Source organism: Saccoglossus kowalevskii, chromosome 17 (genome assembly GCF_978046115.1).
Source record: "Saccoglossus kowalevskii chromosome 17, keSacKowa6.1, whole genome shotgun sequence".
In the NCBI taxonomy this organism is placed as follows: Eukaryota; Metazoa; Hemichordata; class Enteropneusta; family Harrimaniidae; genus Saccoglossus; species Saccoglossus kowalevskii.
Window position 1 is genome coordinate 10,620,048 of NC_140657.1, and position 16,366 is coordinate 10,636,413.

At 36.0% G+C, this 16,366-nt stretch overlaps 1 protein-coding gene across 1 annotated transcript; it reads right to left on the reverse strand.

Moving 5' to 3' along the window:
• Positions 1-12,187: 12,187 nt before the first annotated feature.
• LOC100375153 (uncharacterized) lies at positions 12,188-16,058 on the reverse strand. The gene is made up of 5 exons (XM_078005765.2): positions 15,931-16,058; positions 15,607-15,787; positions 14,630-14,799; positions 13,170-13,244; positions 12,188-12,721 (listed from the first exon to the last, which is right to left on the reverse strand). The coding sequence occupies exons 2-4, from the start codon at positions 15,780-15,782 to the stop codon at positions 13,174-13,176; spliced, it is 417 nt and encodes a 138-aa protein (XP_077861891.1). The 5' UTR covers positions 15,783-15,787; positions 15,931-16,058; the 3' UTR covers positions 12,188-12,721; positions 13,170-13,173.
• Between the last annotated feature and the right edge of the window lie 308 nt (positions 16,059-16,366).

Here is a 16,366-nt window from a genome sequence, read left to right on the forward strand (position 1 = left end):
TTATGAAGAATAACTGTGCGTAACCGTCAGGGTAACCGTCGCCTTACCATCAGCGAAATGACTCTTTGTCGTCCAGTCAGTCCAACGTATATCAACGGAAAGTTCTGAAAAAACGCCGATTTTCGTTCAACAATTATAACGTAAACTTCTAAATAGCCGATGTTATGAAAGAAACGTGAATGCAGAAATACACGCCATTTTACGTTGAAACTGAAATGACATATACAGCTGGGTAACCGATCATTACGTTAACGGTATACGGTGTATTGTGTTCTTCCTCGTCATGTAGGTGGAGTATGTACATTGTAAATTACATCACAGTGTGCAAGTTTCCACATAATCGTTTACAATTTAAAAAGTGTATTAGCTATATTGTTAAGTTGAGCGTTGACAGTTTCCATGTATGGCATGCATGTGTAAGCATTGTGACACTAAACAAGTTCGTTATAATTATTAAACGTGATTGAAACTGACCCGTATACTTTGATCTGTTACTGAAAGCAATTGAGAAATAGAGAACATAATAAAGTAGGTCCAGAATCGTATATAGCGCCCTCATACAGTTAGTTTTTAAATCGCCCGTTGAGTACCATTACTCAAGCGTCAAAAGACCGCCACCAACGACAAAAAAACACTGTCAAGGCTTGAAGATTTTATGTACCCCAAACGCAACCAGACGTGCTCAGCTCCAATACATCACGCTCCTTGTACGTCTTTGCGACATTTTATGTTTAAAATCTAGTTGAGCTATAATAGAACACAATTCATCATATTTTACGTTTTCGTAAGGGGTGCACTTGACCTTGTCACACTTTGTTGATACAATGTTTCTAATCATGTAGATTACTTCAACAAAAATGATGTTACCACTTTGGCACCAAGTAAGATTTGTTTTCTCAGAGGTGACTGAACTTATAAACATACTGTTGATTAACCTTTGATTAAAACAACCAATGAAAGTTAGTAAAATAATGACAGTGTTTGACGGTTGTGTGCGAGTTTATGTTGTACGTAATTCCTTCTCAGCCAAGTCACTTTTGAGTACACATTGATGTTTACATGTTTTGATAAGTTTACTGACATCTCCCATAAGTCTCACATTCTCTTTGTTGAGAGAATTGCTATGCTTGTACCAGCCGGTGAGTTACATGACGTGTTTGGTTGCGTATGTCCTCGTTTAAAGATATGAATAATTCGTTACTACAAAATCGATATCGATTTTTACGGCAAATAAAACAAAATATTATACTATATACATGTAACTTGTGCGTGGTTTCGAGTTTTTAAATAAATAATGTTGTTAAAAACTGTTGTAAATAGCATTTCCGAGCTACGTTTTTCGGCGTATACGGAAATCAATATATGCATTTCAGGTTAAAATGAAATGTTTAAAATGCATAACATTGTTATTGAATTACACAGTTACTGTCAATTACCAAGTTTAAAAAGACTGGGTATGCCTACGAATTTGTTATGTTTAAGATATTAGACCTGTAAATGCATAACAGCTCACTACATGTAAAACTTAATGTAGATGCATCATGATCCCATTACACGTGTTCAATGTATATGCTAACAAAATTGTGTGATTTAATGAGTATAAAACAAATTCATGTGCAGATGTCTGATAAAATGTCTGATGTGTTAAGTCATTATAAATAACAAAACCAGTCTTTAAAAGAAAAAAATCTCTCAAAGCAACACATTTGGTCAATCACAGCCTACAACAAAAAGTAGCAAGTAGAAAAACATGAAACCTTAATTAATAGTCTGAAGAAACAGTTAACTAAGAAAGTTGAAAACTGCACAGTGTATAGACTTCATCATGGAACACTTATGTCCGGCACAAAATAGGCGCCTACAAAAGGCTCTTTCCCTACTGAAAAATGAACTGTAAGCTTTAAAGCAAGAGAAGCTAAATGCAAAATGAAACAACTAAGGGCAGAAAACAAATCCCTTTACCATGAAAGAGACAGTTTATTGTCAATGTTGAGGAACTAAAAGTATTTGATGAGGACATAAAGGCCTATACGCCAGCCCCCATGCAGTGTATTATGAATCTTGGCAGTAAAAACGTTGCCAGTGGTAAGATGAGCGAGGTAATTGCTGAAGTTCTGACAGTGTGTGGTAAAAAGGCAAACCATTGATAACATCATGTCGTCAGTGATGAACAGAAGACTGCATTTGTGCTTGGACTTGGGGAAATTGAAAGTAAAATATCAAGAACACTACTCAGCACTCTCCAGATGATCCTGATAGACATCAGTGGAGTTTCAAGTAGTTTTGTGGGCAAGACCATTACAAGTCGCATGAAAAACACCATGAGTGACCGAGCTAGTAACAGTTTTCAATGAGCTGCTTGAGGCATATCGCAGAGAAATTCTTCCAGATATTACCGGTACATATAACTGGAATGACCTGAATGAGGAAGAACAGGAAATTGGCTCCATAAGGACATCATGTTTGGAGCTCTCATGGATGAGATTTGCCTGCCCCTTGCTCAATCCATTTTTCTGGGGCTATCCACTTTGATACAACGTGCTGCTAGTGGCCAACTATCAGGTGGTGTATTTCATCAGCCATCGGATAGCCTCAGAACTTCCACCAAATTAGTTCTACCAAATTAGTTCTACAAAATGGCAGAATTTATCTTTGGTATTGTAAATTTCCTGTTGAGGTATAGACCTAATACCAGCATATTAGCCAATGAGTCTACATTATGTATTCAGTAAACAAAACAGGGGACTGGCTTAGGTCTCTAGCCCAACAGGAAAAAAGACAATTTACTCTCATCGTCCAAGAAAGATGGAAGAGAAACACAAATTTATAGAACGGTGTATAGAGCTTAAGAAAATGGGAATTGAAGCGTTGCACCAACCAAAAACAACTGCTGGAGGAAAAAAACAAAACGGTATTGAAAGAAAAAAAACAGACCTTGGCGACGACATGGTGTACTTCGGCAGTCGGTTGAGGAAGTCGCTGCTAAGTTGGGAGAAATGAACACAAAAAATGGAAAAAAAAAAGCCTTAACTACACAATTTAAAATTCAGAAAGTCAATGTTACAGCAATCTTCCACAGATCCCCAACTGTTTACCGTGTCCAAGAAACTGCCTTTTGACAAATATGTTCCAAAGACAATGCCTGAATTGACAGTGTGTAGAAACTTTAGTAAATTAAGCAAAAGCTTGTGGAGCCACATCAGAAATTGTGGATAGAAGAGTTCCACTCTTGGTTGGTAAACAGATGGATCATAAATTTGATGATGGCACAACTTATACAGGAACAGTGCCAGGATGTACATCATGGTACAACATCAAACGTGACCACTTTGATGCAATATATACATATCAGTTGCAAGATGATTACCAAGAGGGAAAATTAATATGGAACCAACTCTTTGAGTTAAGTAGTGATCCATCTGCATATACATGTGTACCTGGGGAAATGGCACATGTTATAACGCACAAATAACAGGCAAAAAATGTCACATTGCAACATTTATTTATTCAGCATTCACTACAGTAAAACGAGTTGAGCACATATATCTCTATATTTGTTAGTGTATAAAGGGTACACGATAGAGGGCGTGTTTGTTCATATTTTAAGTGTAATAACCATTGTCATTTTTAAGTTATAACTCACTGTAATATCTCATCAAACTTACTTTGGTGTCAGATTCCTGTCACATTCTATCCATATAAAACTTCATTTCTTCATTCATGAATCCATTTGCTTGCACACCATCACAGTATATAAATATTGTGTTTATTAATTAATAAATTGGAAAAGAAATATAATCATTATAAAGTAATCTTCTATCTGAAGATCACTGTTTACATTGCTTGCTGGCTTACATCAAAAACAATTCCTAAATTCTAATAATACATTCATTTATTTCATAACCTACAGGTTGTAAATAACATTAAAGTTGTAAATACTGAGAAGATTTATCATTCCGTAAATCCTGGCTGTCCTGAATTGCATAAAGGTAATTACCATGATTCTGTTCTGCTAATGGTTGGTTTTAACCTTTGACCTAGCATGCATACATTGGTTATTTCTCAAATGTCTCAAATGTGTGGCACACCAGAAATCTGTCAGTATATTATTACGTTTTCTGCAGTTGTTATTTTTCCAAATTTTCAGGAATCTCATCACACAGCAGGTGGACATTTTACTGGGCAGACATGCCAGTTTCTATTCATTACCAAGGTCAAACTGTGGATATTATTATTGAACTATTGGTTAATTTCCAACATAAATAATTTGCATAACTTATTTGCATATGAATGGTCTGCCTTGCCTAATAATAGAATATATTTTCATTAACACACAATCGGAAATATATTACACAGTAACCATCTATAGTGTCAAGCGAGGATAAATATAATAATCACATTAATGGTACACAGATCATAAATTAAAGAGCGGCAGTCGTCGTGCCGCGTTCTGTTCGATATGGTACCCATAGCGACGTATACAACGCGTGTAAAATACATTGTTTATTTACATGAAATTCGAACACGCGCGGCGCTTTAAACAAGGTATACAGTACTGTTAATTATTTAAATTAGTTTATACTTGAACGAGATAGAGTTCACATAACGTAAAGTGTGTTCCAAATATCTTGACTCTGAGAGTAATAGTGGCTGATCACAGGATGGGAATACGACGACATTCAAACGTCGCTGATTCCAGTGCGTGATATTACAGGCTCAAGTCCGTCAGATATCGTCAGTTCCAGTAGATACTGTAAATGCAACGTTCGTCAGATGTTTCTAGTTCCAATAGGCCCAAAGTTAGTAGCACGGTTCTAAATCTCATTATGTAGAACGTAGGTCCAATACGTGGCACTATTCAATAAAGTATACAATGATGCGATAATATACAGTAATAGCTACATACAATTCTCAGTATTTCGTACAATTTCGTCATAGATGTACATACGTAGTTATCCAGTCTAAGCACAAACAAACTCATGCTTCATTGTAAATGTTGTAATAAATACATAAATTAACAATATTAATAATGTAAAAAATACAAGAATGTTGCACTCACAATGGTCAATGTTTCTCTATACAGACGAGCCCCTGAAGCATAGATTGCTGAGTCTGTAAAAAATTTCCTCCTGTAAAACGCTGGCTCTCAACAACACCGGCAACAATTTCCCTACAATGGCCCCAGCTTATATCTAGACGTGTGTGTCTCAGGCTCCCCGTGGTAAACGTGTTGGCTTGTCTCTTTCAGTTTGCACACTGACGACTAACAGGCAGTTCTGCTACTTTGGCATCCCGAGTCAGAGTGACATGTCCTCCGACCACACCCCGCAAAAACAACAAAAGAATTTTGAATACATTAAATACAACATACTATCCGTTCCTGCATTCACTACATGCACCTGCACACTAATTGCAAGACGGATTCTCGCGTGACACACATGTGGTATTAAGGTAGAGATGCAGGTTCGTGGGCACTTGGGAGTTATTTTTTTCCTTTTTATTATCCAAACAGTCTAGGCTATAGACTGTTAAAATTTTGTAGAATTGTGAATAGTGGAACATACTCAAAAAACGATTTTAAAATATAGATAACAGGTGCAAACATTCTTTCCTTTGAATGCTTAGCAAGATTTAGCAAGGTTGTACATAAATAATAAAAAAGAAACATGGTGAAAAAAGAAATGACGGGATCTCCATACTTTGCACGATATTTAACCTTTAACAAAACGATAATACATTTAAATTTGGAACTGTTACAGCCATTTTAATTATGAGCATTAGCAAACTTCTTACTGAGTGAATTGTTATGCAAATTAGCAATTATCTCAGCTTCTTTTTAGTGCAAAAAATAGCTCATAGACGTTTTGAAATTTTCACAAATGATTGACAATGTGTTTATCTTCAAAACGCCGTCGGGAAATTGTTTTTGGTTGAACAGTATTACAACAATCGTACAGACAACTAGCCTGGGTGTTAATTTATGCATAAACTTGAAGTAGTGAAATTTGACCTGCTGCCCTGCAAAATTGACAACCAGTAGACAATTTTCAGGACGGCACTTTCTTCATAGTAAACAGATGTACCCATATATCAATTTTGACAGGAAACGGAAGCATGGTTTAAAAGCAAAATTTTTTTGAAATCACTTTTGACCAAAAAAGCACATTTTTATGCATATTTCAAACTACAGTGTCCATAGAAAAAATACTAAGAAAATTTTAAAATTCATACAATAAGCTTTCCGAAAATATGTAGTTTTGTGGACAAGGGAGGTCATCTTGGTTTCCTAATTAATTAATTAAAATACCTGCCAGGTAAACTGCATCTCTACCTTAATATGATCGCTAGACTTCCTGCCGGCCACACTACATTTTGAGAATATTGCATTTAGGCTATACTGCACTGTTACCAAAAAAAACACTGTGCAACCTTCTAATGGAACAATTACGGTACTTATTATAAAATCAGCATTTTCTTTTTGGGGGGTGATCTCTAAGCCAGTGCTGCTAAAAGCAGTGGAATATCTAGCATAACAATGTTTTAAGTTATCAGTGAAACCATGCGTTGTCTGTGACAGTTTGATAACACAGTGTTATATTTAGTCCCCGTTCGGACGTAGTCTGAAAACGGGGACTTATGTTTTGCCCTGTGTGTGTGCGTGCGTGCGTGCGTGCGTGATCACCTGTATCTCGAACATGCATGGACCGATTAAGTTCAAACTTCACTTATACATCACACATTATATGGGACATATGCACATGCATTTTTTTCATGATCCGATTAACAATAGCCGAATAGCGGCCATTTTAAGGCCGAAAATGCATCAAAAAAGCACATTTTCACCATTCCGGACCCGGATCTCAGTTATGCATGAACAGATTTTGTTCAAATTTGGTACATACATTAAACATAATAGGACCTTGATGCACATCATTTTTTTTTTCGGATCAAGTTCGAAATGGCCGACTGGCGGCCATTTTGTTTTAAAGAATTCAGTTCTGGATCCGTATCCGAGACATGTCTGGATTGATCAAGTTCAAACTTCACACACACATGGTACATCATGTCACAAATAGATATGTGCATTTGTTTCATGATCCGCTTAACAATAGCTGAATGATGGTCATTTTAAGGCCGAAAATGCATCAAAATCGCGTATTTTCACAATTCCGGAACCGGATCTCAGTCATGCATGGATGGATTTTGTTCAGATTTAGTACAATGTGTTGTACATATGCAGGTGCATTTCGGTCATGATCTGCTTTGAATGTATATGTCACTCAAATATGAACGGAACGGGGACGTGTCATTGACAATGACTTGTTTGACAAATGGAGCCATGTTGGCACAGTAGTGGTAGAGGTGATACCTTGTGTTAAATTTGAATCATGTTTTGATGTTTTCATGTTGTATTTTGGATTGATGCCATCTTGCCAAAAGCAATGGCACACAACTAATACCTAGTGTTCAATTTGCATCATGTTTTAGGTTAATCACGGGAGACATGTTCTAATATTGAAATAAAAGTTTATGTTCAGTTCACTGTTGCAAATTCAGAATCTTCATCTATTTACCCCAATTTAAGCGTCTACATTATTCTATAAACAATTTTCAAAGTATTTCAATTGTGCAGTTACTGAACTTGTTAGTCCCCGTTTCGAATGGTGCCTGAAAACGGATACTATTAATTTGGGTTCAGTTCATCTGGAGCCATTTCTCAGACATCACGTTGACCGGTATCATTCAAACACACAGACAGCCCATCAATTTTCGTCACCATTCTATCAAAAAAGGCTGACTGGCTGCCATTTTGTTTTCATGTCCATGCCGATTTCTCACTAATATGCTGGAAGGATTCAGTTGAAAGTTTGTACACAGATGATGGGTATTAAGCACCATGTGCTGGTATGTGATTCGATCAAATTGGTAGTCATTTTGATTAAAAATGTAAAATCAAAGTCTGTAAATGTATTCAGAACTACTACTTGGAGATGAACTGTGAATAGACCATATTTCATTTCATGTAAGCTCATGTGAGATCTGCCTTTTAGTCTTGGCAACCAATAGTTGTTACGTGACAATAAAAAACACTTTTATCGCATGTATAGACACAATTTCGCTCATTGACAATTTTGTTCAAAATTCTTTTGGTTGCTGATTGAAGCATTTTGTTATTAAATACAGATATGCTTGTTATTTGTGCCATTGACAAATATCAGTTTGTATGCCTTTCATCACAGTGCGTCAATCGTTGAGGAACAGTGTTTTCATCAGATTCCAACCCCTAAATCTTCAAGGCAAAATGTACCTAATTCAAAAAAAAAAAACATTTTAGATATTTAAAATGCATTTCATCATGCAGAAAATCTCACTTGTATTTCCAACCTTCATGCTCATAAAAATCTTCCATACAATTCTAAAAATTTAGTGAAATCGTTCAGTGTGTTGATGCAATGTTGAAAATCTGCAACAGCACTGACTGAAATAGTCCTCAGCTCTATTAGTTTACCATGTCTGTCTGTCTGTTCTACGGATACCTCAAATATGGATTAGTTTTCCGTTTTCCTCTGTCAATTCTTTCATATTAACATCATAGATACTTGAGAGTGGTCCTCTATAAAGTTGTTCAAATCAAGTTAAAAAATTCAATGAATATTTTGTCATTTTTGGTCAAATGACATTTTTGAGCTCTTTCAGGACTGGTGGTATGTAGTAGTATGTATTATGTAGTATTATACTCAAAGATAAAAGTGAAAATTAGTGCACTCGTGCCCACAAATAAATTTGATAGTAATATCGAAGAATAACACTGGCAGGTAGAATATATTATATGAATTGCATTTACATTAATGAATATTTTCTTGCCTGATGAAAATGAAATTATTACAGCTCATATTTGGCAAATTTACACAAGCATTCCAAATTTACACTTTAAAAGGAAAAAAACATTATATTTCTAGGTTGTTCTAATTGTAGCTTGTGGGGTCGCACTGAAAATGTTATTTATAAAGTGTAGAGAACACAAAAGCTACTTGAAAATTGAATGCAAAGTAATTTTGATTGTGTGCAAAAACTGAAAAATAAAACATGAATTGATGATCATTTTAGGCCTTGCACCAGTGGTAATGTATATCAGTGTCATGGTAACTAGGGTGCCTTTTGCATGCAGTTCACTCAAGAGGATCTGGAAATTTAGGTTGTCCTGTTGAAAACACGAGAAATATAAGTAAACTTGTGTCCTGACTGGTGCTCTACATTGTAGTAGACATGTTGTCACGGGACAGTGTTGTATGCTGGTTGTCAATAGGTGGTTGTGAAAAACACAAAATTTAATAAACGCGCGAGACGTTGAGAAGAAAAATACTTACCAATACAGTAACATTTTCGTCACCCAATTCTGAAATTTATTTTAGAGCTCACTTGTGCTTGCCTGTGTCCCACTTCGATCATCATTTTGGATAACGTGTACTTTGGACTGCAGCAGTTGTCAACCCAACTAACACTCTCTTTCTTGGATTGTCATCACGTGAACAACGTTTATAAGATTCAACTTGTTTTATTGACTTATCTATTTAGCAAAACGGATTCTATAAGAAGGCAATTTTCTGTGGCGACAAGTTGTGCTGCATAACATAGAAGGTATATGAAAAATGACAAACGATTGATGAAAAGTGATTTCATTCGTTTGACAGAAACATGGTTGACCCGTGTAGATTCGTAAGACGAATTGGAGCTAAGTGCCCTTCACAACAAACCTAGATCGTTATCCTATGATACATCTGAAGAGGTCGCGTATGATTTGAAGCATCAACCCCATGTATTAGTGGGAGTTAATACCATTAGAAATTAATATATTGAAATCTGTCCACCACGAATTGTACTTGGCATTTTATTAAATGGCGCACGTTCTACAGTGGCTATTCACTACAGACACCAATATTCAGAAGAAACTTATTAAACTTGAGTTTAATGGAAGAAGAATCATTATTCTTTGCGATTTACGTAAGTTGAATTAAGGTATAAGATTTAAACAAAGTGCTACACAGCACAGACAGTGAATTTCAAAAGTACTGGCAATTGAATATGATTGTACAGTATGCACACTTAGCAGCATACTATTAGAATTCTCCTGCACTAATTGGCGGAGGGCTTGGGGTTGAATTTCACGAAAATATGCAGTAGGGAATTCAAATGCGCAAATGACGGTAACACTGTTTTTAATGCACATGTAGGTGACTAAACGTTTGAAATGGTAGGCTAAATTAGTTCCTTACCACACTTTAGAGAAATTGCAGGTAATTCATTTACATTATTTTTTGGTTGCCTCCAAATCATAGTCTTGAATTAAGCCATCAACAATAATTGATGCAATAATTCTCGTGAGATTTGATAAATAAATCTATTTTCTGATCCTAAGTGTTTGACAGTTAATCAAATGTACCATGCAAAGAATCATTGGCAAACCATTGTTTGACTTATCGAGGCATGACTATCAAAGAGTCACTGTCAATATTTCATATAACATGTGCTTGTACATGTGTAATTGTATGCCAGAATGTTCCAAGAACACCAGAAGTATAATAATGGTAATATGAGGCTATTACGAGGATACCTCAAAATATGCACGAAGACAGTACAGCGGTAGTATCCACTGACCCTCGGTGGAGGTCAACGTGATGGCGTACTGTCTTAGTGCATGATTTGAGGTATTCTCGTAATAACCTTATTATTATACAAGGATATATGGGAATGCAGAAATCCAAACAATTTAGAACATAATCAGCGAACTTCTTTGTGTCGAGCCCTGGTGGCAGCCATGTTTTTGTTTTATTATTAGAGGACGCTTATGTGCGATTTGCATTTCCTTATATGGTAGGATGAAAATACCCCGAACAATTCCTGTTTCAAATATGTTGAGACTATATTATCAGACAGCTAACTTAAACATTAGGACCATATGAGTAAAATGCTGCTGTATCACCAGCTTAACTTTATATTGACGTTATCATAACCCCAATATAAACTCTCGCTTCTGTACTTCTTGAAAATACATAAGACCAACGATTGCATACTGAAATACAAGTACAACATGCAATCGGGGGTTGTAAAACCTAAGTGCAGGCATATTGCAGATGCAATGTCATTAAACTGTTTCGAAAATCATTTCTGAGAGATGGCATCATTGCAGTTCCAAGTTTCAGCGTGACCACTTTGACGGACGCTGACATGTCAACATGCTGCAACTAGCTTGCCAGGCAGGAACCCCAGTATCACGTTGAATAAATCAGTGAAATGAAGTAGTAAAAGTTTATCAGATGCTTATCAAAAATGTATTTGTTTTCTGTTATTTCCATGGAATTGGGCCATCTCAACTGCCTCATGTTGTTGTACTTTGCTTTGGCTCATACTCTTGCATGGTGCATCTTACAGCCATCTCATACATACACTCTGTCTTTTGCTTTTTACATTACAAAATACTGAACACCACTGTGATGTTTACAATTATAAAGACACTCCAAAACTTTGCCATACATTTGCAAGTCGGCAGGCTGTTCTACGCCCAAGGAGGCGTTATACCATTTGTTGATAGAACGTTCAAAATCAGTTAATAAGGTTCCATAATGTACGCATCATACAATAGACAATTGTTTTAATCAGTAAACCCACCATTAAAAACAGGAAATGAGCGGATTGACTTGAAAGTCACAGTCACATTGACTATGCGAAATCAAAGAAATGTTACAATTGTTATATATATGTATATACATATTTTAGTATTTAACAATCTGCAATTGGATTGCAAACAAAAGGCATATACACAAGTGTGGCATGATTGATTTTTTTGAGATAATTGACCATATATGGTCATAGATTATGTTAGCCATTTCTCGGGGTAGGCATATAAAAGTAAAAACTTCAGTTTTCTGGCTAGTTGCAAGTGATAAAATGAACATGCTCACAAGTATTCATCTATATGATGAATTCCCTCATGGAGTTTCCTTGATATAACATTTAACAAAGCAGTATTGCGGGTTTTTAAAATGAGACGTGAAAACATTAACAAATGGACAAATTAATTACATTTTTAAATTGCATCTTCAATACATATCCACACATGCGGTCTGGAAGATGCAATTCATCCATAATGTAGATACAATAATACAAATCATCAAGTTATACACCACAATTTCAACAAAATAATTTTATTTTCTCGTCTGATACAAATTGCGACACTCGTGGTCCTGTGACCATGGTTTAAACTGTACATTCATATGAAAATTGTCAATAGACTCGTTTGGATGATCAATGCAAATTACCTTATTCCAATTATAATGTATTCAACGTGGAGCGATAGATGTTGAATTATTCATGCGCAAACAACAATGCGTGCAAATGACAATGCATGATGTATTTATTATTTTACACAGCTATCCAGCCAGATGTTCTTGGTATAACTCGGTTATTGCATGTCGATTTAGAAGTTTATAATTACTATAATTGTAAACCCACTTCAACACTAATTCTGAATATAAATACATGTGTTCATTCACAAAGTAAAGTTTTACGAAATAGTATGAAACCATGCAACTCGAGATGATACGCTGTCACGGCAATGACAGGTTGCAGTGTTGATTTTATTAAACTAAAGCAGTGCTACGGCCGGTAAGTACACGATAATCTCTTGAATATATGTAATAGATCAACTTCCACTTTTTCGGATCTAAAATAAAAAACAATAAACAAATTAATGTTAAAGGTAGAGTTTGTACTGAGAAAACAAATGAGACAAATTTATAAAATAAATTAATAGGGTCTGAAATTGACTGAATAATTAAGAATGAATCTCTATACTCGCATTTTATAATCGTGCAAATCGCGTCTCTAACTCGGTATGTTATATCTTAGTCTACTGTTTTAAAGCAGTAAACGCTTTGCATTAATTTGAAAAAAAAAGAAAACTTCCTAATATAGGTTGCTGTAACACATCCCTATTAATTCTCGATTGTTATACATGCCTCAAATTAATGAACGATAATTCACTGTCTGACGTCAGAACCGGTTACTTTTGATCGACAATCAATTAGTAAGCGTTTTTTTTCCAAAAGAATTTAGCTTGTCTGCTAACAAATATAAATAAAAAGAAAAAATGCAACATGCAACGAACTTACCAAACTATTGTCCCTGTGTAGTCTTGTAGTATAATTTCAACAGCTTGAACTCGTCTAATGAGATCCGTTCATCCCCTGTAAAATATAAACTCATTATATTCTCTCTTCGCTTTGCTATACCTTGTATGAGATGCAGAATGTGTGCCCTCATCGGTGAAAAAGAAGCCTGCGTTTTTGTTAATCCCTTTGCACGTCAAAGTCAAATTTCTGTCACCAATCAAAATGTAGTTTTACATATTTTTAAAAAAAGAATATTATTCTACAGTTTTGCTCAGACGAATTATATATAAACAGATTGAGAAGATCAACCATGCACAGATTATATTACTTTATGACTGATCCAAACTTTAAGAAAAAGATCAATATTCCGCCACAATGACGTTTTTCTCACAAATACCTGAAATTAAAATAAAATATTACCTCATAATACGTGTAGATGTTAATTTGTGTTAAATAAAACAACAAGGGAAATAGCATTACTGCTGTGAGTTTATTTTTACTGATTGCGGTATAGGTAATTGTACGCCCTCTGTCAGAGTGTTTACAGTGTTGGTGGAATATTGTGACAATTTACAAGATTCTTTATAATTGTGAAAATTAAACACAACAATTGCCTATTTACGCCACGCAAGTTGCGAAATTGTAGACACAGATGGCATCACGCTGACACTACAGAACTCAACTTATAAGAATATCAAACGATTTACAATAATTTCGAAGGGATACCTTGAGGAACTACCTCTCTAATTATGATAGTTGAAGTCGTGGGTTCAGCCCCCACACTTCGCCAACTTGTTCAATTGTCAAAGAAGACCTAAATGCAACACTTCTCTGTCGACACAGCGCCCTCTTTTGGTTATTGAATTCTTGTCATATCAAGTAACCTGTTGACACCCGTTTGAATTGCACCACACATGGTGAGTATTTCCGGTGATAACTTAAATCAACACAGCGGAATACGTGCCTAAAACAACGTTTATATCTTTATACTACTCTTGGTAATATTCATGTGTGCATTCATATTCGCCTCTCTGTCACGGTGCATGCGGACGAGTAAACAACCACAGTTCATACAAATGGATTTTGTTAACGCAACACATATATAAAGAAATGTGCTACTCTTACAATACTAACAAGGAAGCGGTACGACTAGGCACTTCGTAGAGACAGACCACATATCCAATAACATCAGTTATTGTGGTTTTTGCTGTAATTACACCTATTCGAGTAATGTTTTTTATTATTATGTTTTACGGTAAACATTGAATTATTATTAAGCAAATAGCTATGTGTATTTCAAAAAGTTAACCCTACGTATTGCGGGCTTGTTCACTGAACCATTTAATTTAAACATTTTCTAAATTATCGTGTTTTTACAAATATAAACGCCACAGTTAATGGCGAAAGCTGTAAGTTTACCTATACACGTATGTTAAAACTACCACATGAACGTTACATACCGTCAATGTCGATAGCTTCCAACATCTCTGCGAAATTCGAGATGCTTCCCTTCTGACGTTTCCATTCTTGAACTTCAATGAAAGAGTTCTTGTCCATGTTTAATTTATTGAACACCTGTTCTGGGTCTGGCACGGCGTTACGGGGCATGGCAGCGGCGCCTCTCTTGAACCTGTGACGAAACAGACACGTGATATGCAAACGACATGTATGAAACCCGATGATTGTTCGTCGTGTGATTTGATTGGACGCTAACAAAGAGTCTGCAGGTCTAAAATATTCCTATAGATAGGTAATGCTGATAAATGATTTTGCCGAGTTGTGGAAACTAAATGGCTCAAGTCAGCAAATTTCTTCAAAATCAAAAATAACTAAATTGGGTAAAAAAACATTATGTACCACTTTTGCCCTAATTCTGAGCAAAAATAGAGTGTCATTCAATTGAACAAAGACAAGTGAAAATTATGGTCGCCAGTTTGCCAGTTTGAGACAAAGTGACTCATCATACATGAAGTCAAAACTGAGCAGTGCATTTTTTGAATATAAGAAAGAGTGCATTAGCATACATGCAATGGTCGGGTTTACCGCGACCAATGTCAATTTATAAAAAAATGAGCAGACCCCCCCCCCCCATGCAAAATTCCGTGTCGCCGCCTCTGTATACGTTCAATGACTGCGTTCACAGGACACTGCTTGCGTCGTGCCATTGTTTACACTGAAGGAATGTGTTGCTCACTGTACAACAATAACGCGAATAATATGACATGGAATGTTTATATTAAATATTATTTGTGAAGAAATAATAATTTGTGATATATTTATCTGTTGCATTTGTTTTTGGTCGTGGTCACGATTGGTCACTGCCTATCGAATCAGAGTAATTGGTTGGTGAATACATTTACTAGTCTAAGCCGCCGGCCGTTAATGTAATGCGGATCAAATAATTGCCGTCACTCGGTTAGAATCATAAATTATTTACCTGATAGTAACACCGACGCCGACTGATTCAGTGGCAGGGTCGTATGTTGGGTACACTTCAGCGTTGTCGCCCACGTCCCATGCAGGGGTTCGACCCGACGAAGATGAGCAGGCATTCACTATAGCAATAGACATGGCAACCACAACAGCACTGATGATGAACACTTTCGTGGCCATGGTAACTGGAAAATAAAACGTGCATAACTTTAGTCAATAACGACCATCAAGCTATCGGCAACACCAGAAACGTGACGCCGTGGGAATGTGTTCGTTACAATGATGTACATCCCAAAACAAACGGTAAACAATATTGTGAATAACTTACCAAGAGGTAAAATTAGATACTCGACTTTTCTTCAATATAGTTGACACAGTCGTGTAAGATGGAATTATGATCTGTCTTCTAGCAGCCACCTCCTTATATACACTACCAAGTCCCGGAGTTCCGGTAACACGTACACAATTTTCACTGGAAACGCTCTGGCAGATTTCCACACATGTCGAGGAAACAACAATTTCGTGGAAATATAACGAAATAAGATCCATACGATATTAATTATATCCAAAGCTTGACCTTGGTGTATTCCAGTTAAAATGTGTGCACGTAGGTCATCTAGATCACGATGTTTGCAAATGGATTTTAAATTAAGTTAAGTTGCGGAGACGAGTTTTTGTTTTTCCACATATTCATAGTCGTATTAGGGTTGATCATATAATCTGGGAAGGAAGTAGATTTGAAAACAAATACCGGTATACGTCCC

What these genes read in the sequence shown, in the direction of transcription:
- LOC100375153 (XM_078005765.2), bottom strand. Translation starts at nt 15,782, where the DNA reads ATGGCCACGAAAGTGTTCATCATCAGTGCTGTTGTGGTTGCCATGTCT. An exon ending in GGCGTCGGTGTTACTATCAG is followed by an intron (nt 14,800 to 15,606) that starts GTAAATAATTTA and finishes GTTTCGTCACAG; the next exon opens with GTTCAAGAGAGGCGCCGCTG. An exon ending in GGAAGCTATCGACATTGACG is followed by an intron (nt 13,245 to 14,629) that starts GTATGTAACGTT and finishes TATATTTTACAG; the next exon opens with GGGATGAACGGATCTCATTA.